This window comes from Arachis hypogaea, chromosome 14 (genome assembly GCF_003086295.3).
Source record: "Arachis hypogaea cultivar Tifrunner chromosome 14, arahy.Tifrunner.gnm2.J5K5, whole genome shotgun sequence".
NCBI classification, from domain to species: domain Eukaryota; kingdom Viridiplantae; phylum Streptophyta; class Magnoliopsida; order Fabales; family Fabaceae; genus Arachis; species Arachis hypogaea.
The window spans coordinates 130,694,993-130,707,223 of record NC_092049.1 but is presented as its reverse complement, the minus strand read 5'-3'; the positions used below and the strand labels follow the sequence as shown (position 1 = coordinate 130,707,223).

The following is a 12,231-nucleotide window of genomic DNA, read 5'->3' as shown; positions in this document are numbered from 1 at the left end:
ATTTTCTAATATTATTTCTGTTTTATAATAGGATTGGTGGTGAAGGAAGTGATTTTTGTGTTTTCGCAGATGGCAGAAGAAACTAGATAAATCAGCACTAAGTGGGGAAAGTTGGGAACATATGCTGGAATGTTGTTTTTTCAGTGACACGTGGCTCCTCATTGTTGCACTGGTTGGTCTAAATCAGAGAGTTGCATAAAGTACCATATTTGGCTTGGAAATATGCTCATGACAATCTTCATGCTCATGGCCTTGCTTCATCATTTATTGGGCAGTGACTAATCAACTTTCAAAGGTTCGTCAAAATAGTCCCTACTTTTTCTCTCCCCTTTTTGGACTTGAAAAATGGTAGTTCTCAACTCATGGAGTCAATTCATGGTGCATTTTAAAATTTGATGGAGTAAAATATAGGGTTGTTGACTGATAAATGTGAAAAATAAATTGATGGTTTTCAGTGGCTAAGAGAAGGGGGTTGAATCTTAGCCTTTTTTGCTTGTTACACTTGCTGGTCTTTGAGGAGACTTTTTAATTTTTGTCTTGTCCTTAGCCACGAGACTTTTAATTTTGTCTCGTCACTTGGCACGAGATATTTTTCAGTTTTAGCTCCTGTGCAGTAGAAACAGAAATGGAGTAGAAGAGAGAGAAAATTACACTCAGATATATCCTGGTTCAGCTGCTAAGTGCAGTGCAGCCTACATCCAGTCTCCATCACAACAATGATGGAATTTTACTATAATCTTCTTGATTACAGAATGTAAAGTGCTAACCCAACTTACAAGGGGATTCTCACAGAATCATGAAACACAACACAGATGTACAAAGGAACTCTAAAGACATCTATGGCTTTTTCTTTTAATTTTGCACTCTTTGTCTTTTTTCGCTCTATGGCTTTTTCATACAAACCTCACTGTTTGCCTTTTTCCATGAGACTTAAGACATGACAAAATTAAATAGAAAAATACAAAACAGAATACATTGAAGGAGAAGAAAATCTGTTAGCTCAGGTAGCTCTGAGAACTCTGTGCCTTGCACTCTCACTCTGTCTCCTTGAATCAAACCCTGACTGTTCACCCTTACTTATAGGGAGAAGCCTTCAAGGTTGAAACTAAACAGACCAAGCTAAACTTCTTCTTCTTCAAAAATAAAACCGGTTCGACCAGAGAGAGAGAAGAGATAACCCATGCAAAACCCAACATGCAATTACCTCTAGTCCTTCCTTGGTCATCACTCTTCATCAATCCGAGCGCTTCATCCTTGGCTTGCTTTCCAAGATGAATTTCTGGCCTTTGATGCTTTATGATGATGATGGCTTCATCTGCTCCAATCTCTGCCTCTTCCATCACGTAGCCACCCTAGCTACTTCCTGTGGTGGTTGAGCAAAATCAGAGACAAGCCATCCTTCCAAGAATCTTCACCTTGTTAGCCGAGATCTTCTTCATCCATTTTTGGTATGAAGAATCTAAGATCTCATTACAAAATCTTACCATAAGTAATGAGAATCTTAGCCACAGCATACTTTTCTTTTTCTTTTTCGTGCCATCATTTTGATGGTCTTGTAGCGTGCTTCTTTTCTCTTCGGTGGCTATGCTTAGCTTCCATGGTTTCTCTGTGTTATGACCGAAGGTTAGAAGCATAGAGAGAAGAAGAGAAAGTATGATCATTAACTAAAGGATTTAGACACAATAAATTAAATGACCACTTCCCTTTTGTTTCTTGGTAGCGTGCCTTTCATTAAGGCTATCAATCAAATCAATGAAATTTTCTCTCATAGTTCCAAAGCATTTATTAACTTTACTCTAATAAAATTTGAATTCCATCACATGGTGAAGTGTGAGATCCGTTAAAGGCATAAAGCAATAACAACATTTGCTTTCCTGACTAATTGTATTCGGATCATGCATTGGATGTATAGCAAAACATGATTAACTTGGACTTGTAGCAATAATGGATCAATTTGGCCCAACCAAGCAAAATAATTCAACCACTCATTCATAAGATAATTTTGCACAAGGTTGGAGCTTGATTTTATTTGGGCTTGGGATTTTTTTTCTTGGCCCAATTGGCATAACCATAGTTTCAGCCATAAGGAGCAAAATAACAATGCTGAATGTTAACTTTAATTTGGGCTTGCACCAGAATTCTTTTATTTTCGGCCCAAACAAACCTGCATAGCAAAAATTAATTTATTAACATTTGTGAATTAATATTTTTGCTATTGATCAAAGTAATAATGTTTAGTCATTACAAATATTAGCTTAGAATTTTTCAAACTCATCATAAATCAAGTTTGCGAACTTACGATATGTGGTCTAAAACTTGAATAACACTGTATGCATTCAAATTTCAAAGCTTGGATTCAAAAGAAAAGAAGAAAGTACCAATTCTAAGGGCATGTTTAATTCTTGTTTATCTTTTTCTTTTTAATGTATTATTGGATTTTAGGATCTTGTGAAATAAAATTAATTAAAAATTTTAAATAAAAGAAACTATACTGACTAACTAACTATTTCTAGCACAAACAAGTTAATTTACTACTATTGTGCTCTATGCTAGTCACTTGGAAATTTTTTTATCATTTTGTTATCTACTATAACATAGAACTATAGATTCATGATACTATTACTATGATTCTCAATGCAGATGCTAGAATGGAAAAAAACAGGGATATCAAATGTAGCAGGAGAGTTAACTTTGCTAATTGGTCTTTTAATGTGGCTTACAACATTCCCTTGCATTAGGAGAAAAGCCCTTGAGCTTTCCTTCTACACACACCACCTCTACATCCTCTTCATTGTGTTGTTCATCTTTCATGTGGGAATCTCCTATGCTTGTATTATGCTCCCTGGTTTCTACCTCTTCTTGGTTGATCGTTATCTAAGGTTCTTGCAATCAAGACAGCGAGCTCGGTTGGTTTCTGCTGGTGTTTTGCCATGTTAAGCGGTAGAACTTAACTTCTCTAAGACCCATGGTAAGATAAAATAAACTAGATGTTTAGTCCCTTAGATCTTGTCTCTTAATTGTTTAAAGATACAGAATACTAATTACAGACACCAAAATCATAGAGGGTGTGAGAGAGATGGGAAAAAAAATCAGTTTTTCCTATTCTTGGGACTCGGGTAGATTTAAAAAACAGTGTGTGCAAAGACATTATCACTTTCTGCAAACAAATTTATATAAAATAAAAGATCAAGTTGAGGTTGCATGCTTTTTTAAGGACTAGAGTATTATCACATATATTTTCTAAGGACTAGACTAATAAAAAATCTTTCAGGAATTTGACTAATGTGATGTATAATTTTCAGGGACTAAGTTGATATATTATAAATTTGTAAGGAACCAAACCAATGTCAAATATTTTTGAGGGATCAAGTAGATAATTTGGTTTATGACCTGCTTCTTGAAAAAAAAAATGCTCAAATTTCAATGATAAGAATTTTTATATATTGTTTTTAGTGCTGATGTGGCTATCTATATTTTTTTGGCAGGGTTGACATATAATCCCACAAGTATTGTGTTCATAAACATACCAAGCATATCAAAGTTGCAGTGGCATCCATTTACAGTTACTTCTAATAGTAACTTGGAGCCAGAAATTCTAAGTGTTGTCATTAAGAGTGAGGGAGCTTGGTCCCAGAAACTCTATCAGATGCTTTCAGTACCATCTGCAATTGATCATCTCAATGTCCATGTTGAAGGTCCTTATGAACCTGTATCTACCGATTATCTAAGGTTTGCATTTTTTTAAATATAAAGCCCAAGTTTATATTAACAAATTACACGTAATTACACATCCATTCAAGAATAAGTGTTATATATATATATATATATATATATATATTAAGAAATTATTACAATTTTCACAACTAAATGGGAAAAAACTAGTTATTATCACCTTAAAGCTCTAAAAACCTCATAAATTTATGGAAAAGTGTTTTTGGGTTGCTAGCAAGACAGTTACTCTCTAAATAACATCACTTCTGGCTTAGTCTAAAATGATTGTTTATAATTTCTTACAAAGTAATAACTCTGCTTTCTATTCACCAGGCACGAAACTCTTGTGATGATTAGTGGAGGCAGTGGCATCACCCCTTTTGTGTCTATCATCAGAGAGCTAATATATCTGAACATAACATTGAGATACAGAACTCCAAAACTTACCTTAATTTGTGCATTTAAGAACACCTCTTGTCTCTCAATGTTAGATATGATCCTCCCATGTTATGGAATCAACGGTGACATTTCTAGTTTGCAACTACAAATTGAGGCTTACATCACAAGAGAGGAAGACCTTAAACAGAATAATAATCCAATTCCCCTTCAATCCATATGGTTCAAGCCTAACCAAAAAGACTCGCCTATTTCTACTTTTTTAGGTCCAAATAGTTGGGTCTGGGTTGGTGCTATAATCTTCATTATCCTAATTGGGATGATTAACCATTACTACATTTTTCCTGTTGATCATAACACCAATAAAATATTTTCATACCCTTTGAAGTCTTCTATCAACATGTTAGTGATATGTGTGTCAATAGCAATGGGTGCAAGTGTAGCTGTTATTTGGAACAAGAAACAAAATGCCAAAGAAGCAAAGAAGGTACAGAATATGGAGGGGTCATCTCCATCAGTAGGATCAACAAATTTCAAGGTTTGTGACGTAGAAAGGGAATTGGAAAGCCAACCAAACCAAATCCTTGCCAATGCTACAAATGTGCATTATGGTGGAAGACCTGACCTAAGAAGTAAGTCACTTCACTTTTTTTTTTGGGCAAATTACTATGTAGTTTGTAAACTGTAACACTAATTACCTTTATAAATATAACACTAACCTCAAGTGAAGGGAATCTTTATTTTAAACTATAGCCTAGAGACATATCAAGGGTATGAAATTGCTCTCTTTTCTTTTTTCTTTTCTTTTTTTCTCTGTCTTTTATTTGCTTTTATTTTTTCTTTTTTGAAGGATTACTGTTGGAACTGAAAGGGTCAAATGCGGGGGTTCTTGTTTCTGGACCCAAGGAAATGAGGCAGGAGGTAGCAGCTGTTTGCTCATCTAAGTTGGCTGAAAATCTGCACTTTGAGTCCTTTAGCTTTAATTGGTGATTTTACTTGAATTGTTAGAAGATATAAAACATTTAGCTATTAGCGAGAATTGATCTTAGCTAGCTTATTTTGAGTTAGAATTTTTATTATTTTTTGGTAGTGTAAATTGGTTATGTAACAAAAGTTAGATCCTAGTTCCTAGCTACCACCAATGACAGTACTTCTAAATTCTAATAGTCTCTTTTGCTTTTTAGAAAATAAAATCTATCATAAGGAGCATAACAAAAAAGGTAAAAGGGTTTTAGTTTCATATCACTTTTCTAGAATATTAGCATACAAACAATTTCACTATTTATGAACCCAAATAGTCCCATACATGGTTACATCAAACTCAAATTTACACAACACCAGATGGATATTGAGATGGACTGAATTTTTGCCTTGCTAAGGTTTCATAACCTTTAAAAATTGATGTTTCAAGTTTCCAGACCCGAAAATTGAGATCACTTTAGTTCCAGGGGAAACTAATAGTGATGTACTCCAGCTCCTTCAAAAACTAATTAAAAAAAATGTGAAAATGTTATTAGCTCTCAAGATACATTCTTCTGACAAAATTAAATTGAGCTCCTGGCAAATGGACATACCTTTCTTTTCTACCAAAGTTGTTCACTTCAATCACATCATCTGCAAATATATTTGTCAAACACTTTTTCCTTCACGCCTTTGCCTTTCAATCTCACTTTCGCTGAAATCTACGATATCCTCAATAGGCACCCAGCCAGTGCTTAATATTTTGGCATGTAAAAAAGGATAATCAGAAAAATCTTCAGGTTCACCTTGGCTGACCTGTTCCTGGGGCTGAATCAAAAGTTTAAAGTTTAAAACCCGAGATCTCGGCGACATTCATCATTGAAGTAATCATTGGTCAAGCAAAGAATGTAAATGTGATAACCTTTGCACATTCTATATTTTCTCCAAGGGATGATGCATCGATTACCATGTCCAACTGATAAATTAAACAGCACTGATTTATCAAATCCCCAAGACACTGTATAAAACAAGAAACATAATGCAATACCCTTTGATTCATATGGCAATCAAACATTAGTAATCAAAGTTCTGATGAGGTACATCAAAGTCATAACCCACAGAACTAGACAACATATAGGTTATTCTTTATCAATAATCGCAGATCAAAACAACTCGAAACTTACAAGAATGGCAACTCTAAGTTGACATTGGCACCCTCCATGGCCTGCAGATTTTCTCTTTCCCTCTGTAATGAATCTCAATCTGGGTTGTCAAACAAGTTCTATGCTGCAGCAACGAAAAATTCAAACCATTCTCAATCTCAAGCGCCATCTTCTTGAAAATCCTCGAACCCAATAAAAAAAATTATTGTAACCTCATTGGAGCAATTTACACATGAAACCAAGATTAAAATATTTGTCCCAAGACATTCAAAAAAAAAAAGAAAGAAAAAAGAAAAAGCCGTCACACATGAATTCAAATACAATCCCGAAATGCTCAATTCATATTCCTCCGCACCCATCTTTTTCCATATTCACAATTTGAAACACGCAATTTAACACAAAAACACATTCCCAGTAATCAGATAACAAACTCTCCTCTATCCGAAACCAACATATTATTTGTCCTAAAAATTGAAAGAAAAAGAATTGCAAACTAAAAGGCAAACTTCAAATAGCAATATTTATATAAAAAATATTTACATTTCTTTCTGGATGGATGCAATGACCTGGGGAACCATTTAGCTGAGGAGATCTAAGCTTGGCAATGATACCTGTAATATATTGAGAAAGGTGTGTCATGAGCTATGAGAACTGGGATGCAAAGGGAAGACAGGTGAGTTGAGGTGGGTCAGAGCTTTTGCGAGATGCCAAATGGCGAATAGAGCCTTCCGCTGTGGCGGCTGGCTCTATCTCTTGTTCATACAGTGGAGAGTCAACCACGAGCATCTTATTTATAGAAGCTGAAGAATGTGAAATCATGTCCATGTTCAGTTCAAGAGTTTCTTTTTCTTTTCCCTGTTTGGGATTTTCTTTTCTTAAATTCTTGAATGTCTTGCTTGCACACCCAACGTGCTCCACATCTCTGTACTCGGATATCACGATCGTCATCATCTGGAAATAACAATTGGAAGCGATTGTGTTGGCATAACAGCTTACTAAAATAGTAACCCTTCACGCACACAATGAACAAATTATCTCCGCTAAACCCCACGTATAAACTCTCGTTGTCGTTGATGAATTCTTCACCGTTGCAGATCACCGATGGCTGTACTGCGTTAATATATTCTTGATTTTCAATTAGGAAACAGAGAGCAAGTGCGATGGTTTCAATTGAAAGGCAATTCTGCGGGAACGAGACTGATACTCCGTCATCTTGTTCCTGATGCTCAAACCATGCTGGAATTTCCTTCCCATAGATCAACATTTGCAAGAAGTCTTGACGATCTTGGCTAGCTGATTCTGCAAAGCCACAACACGCCTTTGAAATAACATCATCAACATTCGATGCATCCAGTGAATAACAACCCTGTGCGTCTAATTCTCTTAGACTTGATGGAAGCTCTGGTAAAACCTCCAATTCATCGCAACCGCATAAGTACAGACTTGTAAGTCTAGGAAGTTGATGGATACTTATTGGAACTCTTAAAAAACTGCTCTCAGATAAATCCAAATCCATCAACGACGCTAAGTGGCGAATATCATAGGAAAGGGTCGCCTCTTCTCTAGATGAGCCAATATCGGAGGAAAGACCAGTAATCTTGTCGCATCCACTTAAGTTCAACTCAGACACGCCAGCCAAATTTCCAAGCGTTGGGGGTAGCTCTTCTATACCTGTATCTCTCAGATAAAGAATCGATAACTGTTTCATGCATTCTCCAAATTCTGGCAGTCTTCTCAAACTACTGCAGGAGTTTAGATTTAGTAAGCTGAGTTCACTCATCTCCAATTTATCTCCAAGTGTTTCAAGACTCGTGCATCCACTTAAATCCAAAAAAAAAAGTCTTTTGTGGTGTGCGAGTGACAGGTGAATATAATTCAGCTCCTCACATCCATCAAGATGAACTTCTTCAAGATTGGGAGCCCCAGAAAGATCTGGCAGTCTTCTCAAACTACTGCAGTAAGATAGATGTAGTCTCTCGAGTGAACTCATCTCCAATTTATCTCCAAGTGTTTCAAGTCTCTCACATCCACCAAGATCAAGTGTTTTAAGATTGGGAGCCCCAGAAAGATCTGGTGTTTGCTTCAGCTGCTTGCACTCTGACAGATTCAAGTGCTCTAACTTTTCTAGAACCTGAAAAAACATTAAAAAAAATATCACATGGATAATATTTTTGCTGGAAATGTTTATGTAATAAAATTTGATAGAACTGTCAGACGAAAAGGTCTACCTTCTTTCCATCCCATAACCGTACAATTTTGCTCCAAGACAGATTAATTTCAACAAGTTCATAGCGTTGATGATCTGTAAGGGGCAGAGTTTTCAGTGGACAATTTCTCCAGCGAAATACCTTTAATGTACAAGGAATATCGCAGAGAATGGGAGCTTTCACGCCATCTAAAATGAGAAGCTTTAACCGGCACATTTTTGAGAAAGATAAATCTCTCTGATTCACTTCAGTCTCGCTATACTTCTTATGTATAACGATGCCACGAGTTGCTTTAGTTTTCTACATATACACGTAAATAAATAAATAAACAAACAATTAAAAAAACCAATGAAAAAACTATACTGATTGAGATAACCATAAAAACAAAAAATAGTTTTTAGTTACCTAGATATAATATCAAAGACATTGTCAAATTCTTATTTTAATTCTATGCATCCTATAGTTGAGAAAAATCGACACTTACTTTCTTTTGAGTAAGTACAAATTCAACATCCTCCAAACACCACAATCTGCTATGCTTACAAGCATCATTTGGAGATTTCTGAATTACAATTTGTTTGCCCATTTCTTCAAGCAGATCATGCATCCCCAATTGATTATATTTAATAGTAACCAATGATCTCTTAATCAAACTATCAAGACCAATTTCAGCCTGATAACCACATTCTTCTAATATCTTTCTTACATAATATTGCGGATCTCCTTTAAAAAAACAAGCAATATCTAGAAAAATATTCTTTTCCATATCATCTAAACCCTCATAGCTTATTTTCAAAGTATCAATAATTTCAGAATGTGAAGACTTCTTTATTTTTTCGATAGCACTATGCCAAACCGCCATAGGTCTACCATTAAGATAGGAACCCAATACTTTCAGTGCCAATGGGAGACCACCGCTGTATTTTACCACTTCTATGGACAAATCCAAAAACTCTTCTGAAGGTTTTGGCAGGTTAAAAGCTTCTAATGAAAAGAGGTTAAGGGCTTCACTTTCCACTAACCCTTCAACGTTGTAAGTTTCGTGCAACTTATCTTTCCTTAGCAGGTGGAAATCTCTAGTTGTGATTATTATTCTGCTTCCAGGACCAAACCAAGCTTGCTCCCCAGCCAAATATTCTAATTGTTTTCCATGATTTACATCATCAAGAACAAGAAGTACCTTTTTGAGACGTAAAGAGTTTTGAATTATTGTCCTCCCATCATACTTGTTATGAACAAAATTTGACCTTATTTTCATTTGATCGAGAAGTTGCTTTTGTATGTGAGTAATATCTTTTTTCTCGCAGTGTTCTCTTACGTCGGCAAGAAAGCAAGTAACTTCAAATCTGCTTCGAATGATTTCAAAGACAGCTCTAGCAATAGTGGTCTTACCCATGCCGCCCATTCCCCATATGCCTATAAAGCGAACATCATTCAATCCAAGGCCAATTAGAGTAATCACTTGTTCCACTCTTGATTCAATCCCCACAAGATTCTTCATTGAAGATGGCAACTTAGAAATCAATATTTCAAATATATGCTGAGCAATATTTTCCACAAGTACTGCTTCGTCCCTGTTTAGGGAAAGAGAATTTCTTTGTAAGTCTAGCAATACATAAGAAAAATAAAGCAAAAACTTTTATAATAAAAAAGAAATTTTGTAATAAGATAAAGGAAGACATTACAAAACAAAACAACTGAAGTTTACAAAAACGATTTTCTTTTACAAAATTTATTTGCAATAAGCTATATATATATATTGCAAAAAAATTGATATGTATATGAAAAAGATTTAAACATTATGGCTAATTTTTAGTATACTGTTACCATCGTTGCTTAAACATTGCATTCTATTATTTGCTTTAGAAAAATATTTAAAATGTAGTATTACAAAATAATAATACTATAGCAGATAAATTGTAGTAATAAGAAGAGTAATAAGTTAATGACTAGTTTAGCTTACTCATTTTTGGAGGTCCAACCAGAATGAGCAGCTACTTGTGTTAGCGCATCTCTCCATCTCTTGACCTTCTCACTGTCATGTCTCTCTTCGTGTTTCTTGAAAGCTTCCTCAAAGGTTCCTCTTTGGTGCCTCACATCACTAGGCTCCACACCGTAGAACACTGCCTCGATCTGTAGCCCCACCTGGTTCTTACACTCAATGATCTTTTGGAGCTCATCTAAGCACCAACTGGAGGAAGCGTAGTTCGGTGAGAAAACGATGACTGCAAATATAGACTCTTCAATTGCTTTGAGGAGCTCTTTTGAAATAACATGGCCTTTGCGAAGGTTTTGGTCATCTTTGTAGGTTGTGATTCCCTTACTGTTGAGGGCCGCATAGAGATGGCTAGTGAAGCCTGTGCGAGTGTCTTCTCCTCTGAAACTCAAGAACACGTGATAGGTGCATGATCTTGGTGGTGGGATTGATGCGGAAGAAGAGGCGGATGCCATATGTTTGAAGTTTCAAGAAGTGGATTATGGTGTGCGTATGTGTTGCAGAAGAGTTGTGATTATTAACTCTAAACAGTTAATTAGTAAGATCACTTGAGAAATTCTTTGTGAAGAGAAAGGAAAGTAAGCGGAAGCTGCCTCTGGGTACCGATGAAGCCATGAAGGAGACACAAATCTGAGAGAGTAATCAATAATGAAAACCCGTTTTATTAGTGATAGGGAAATGCTAGTTGGACAATATTAATCGGCCTTTAATCAGCCTTTAATCAGATTTAAATAATATTTAATTATTTTTTAGTGTAACATGTTTCTATTTTGTAGATACATATCTATAATTAGATTTTAATTTAAATTTAAATTTTAAAACCCACCTACTTTATTGGTGGTTACGGTGACTTTGCTTTTTTTTTTTTTGGTTTGCACCAGGGTATCCATCAGGCCGGAAGCCCAATGACTAATCCCTCGGGTACTGCAGAGGCACACAAAGTGGGCGACCCTCCCAAACAAGCAAGCTCCATTCCCATCCTCCAGTGAGTATCGAACCCGGGAGAGATGGTTAAGGGACACAGACCCTCATCCATCTGTGCCAACTTGCGTTGGTACGGTGACTTTGCTTTACTTTCGTAACTTCACGTAACAGATACAGTTTTTTAAATTCCTTATTCTACGGGATATTCACACGCATTAGTGAATCCCAAACCAAAAAGGACGCTGCCAGCTGAATTCTTCATCTCGTCTTCATTGGTGAAGACCATCACCACCTTCCAGCTGAAGCACTCTCTCATTTTGCATTGGTGAAAGGTATCATTATTTTCCACACATGTGTTTATGTAATTTGTTAAGAAATATCATGTTCAACATTTTTAATTATATTTTAATTTAAACATAAAAATACTCTGCTGATTTAATTGGAACAAGGTTGATCTTATTTAATTTTATTAATAAAGTTGTTGCAAATAAAGTATATAATCAACAATTAATTTAAAATTGTGTTGTTATTTTTCGATTATAATACATCTGATAGTATGATACTTTATATAAAATATTTTTAAAACACATCTAAAATCAGTCAACTTTAATAATACAATATAAATGTTAATAATACAATTATGAATGGTCGAATATAATTATATACATAAACTAAAATATTTTCAATTGTAACACGTCTAAAATATTAAGTTATACAAAAAATATTTTTAAAACACATCCAAAATCATAAATCTAAAATTTAAATTTAAACATTAAAAAATAATTGTAACACATCTAAAATTATGAAGTTATACAGAAAATATTTTTGAAACACATCCAAAATCATAAATCTAAAATCTAAATTTAAACATTAA

At 35.1% G+C, this 12,231-nt stretch overlaps 1 protein-coding gene and 1 pseudogene across 6 annotated transcripts; one reads left to right on the top strand and one right to left on the bottom strand.

Moving 5' to 3' along the window:
- Positions 1 to 5,146, top strand: part of LOC112743211 (ferric reduction oxidase 2-like) — a 6,895-nt pseudogene extending 1,749 nt beyond the window's left edge.
- Positions 5,147 to 5,323: 177 nt separating this feature from the next.
- LOC112744172 (TMV resistance protein N) lies at positions 5,324 to 11,313 on the bottom strand. 6 transcript variants are annotated; one of them, XM_072215039.1, is made up of 8 exons: positions 10,401 to 11,313; positions 8,922 to 10,011; positions 8,459 to 8,737; positions 6,771 to 8,361; positions 6,252 to 6,354; positions 5,990 to 6,085; positions 5,682 to 5,895; positions 5,324 to 5,593 (listed from the first exon to the last, which is right to left on the bottom strand). In XM_072215039.1, the coding sequence occupies exons 1-4, from the start codon at positions 10,886 to 10,888 to the stop codon at positions 7,063 to 7,065; spliced, it is 3,156 nt and encodes a 1,051-aa protein (XP_072071140.1). In that variant the 5' UTR covers positions 10,889 to 11,313; the 3' UTR covers positions 5,324 to 5,593; positions 5,682 to 5,895; positions 5,990 to 6,085; positions 6,252 to 6,354; positions 6,771 to 7,062. The 6 variants fall into 6 exon arrangements, with proteins under 6 accessions (XP_072071140.1, XP_072071138.1, XP_072071142.1 ...); XM_072215037.1 differs by having other exon boundaries at positions 5,990 to 6,043; XM_072215041.1 differs by having other exon boundaries at positions 6,252 to 6,402; positions 6,842 to 8,361.
- Between the last annotated feature and the right edge of the window lie 918 nt (positions 11,314 to 12,231).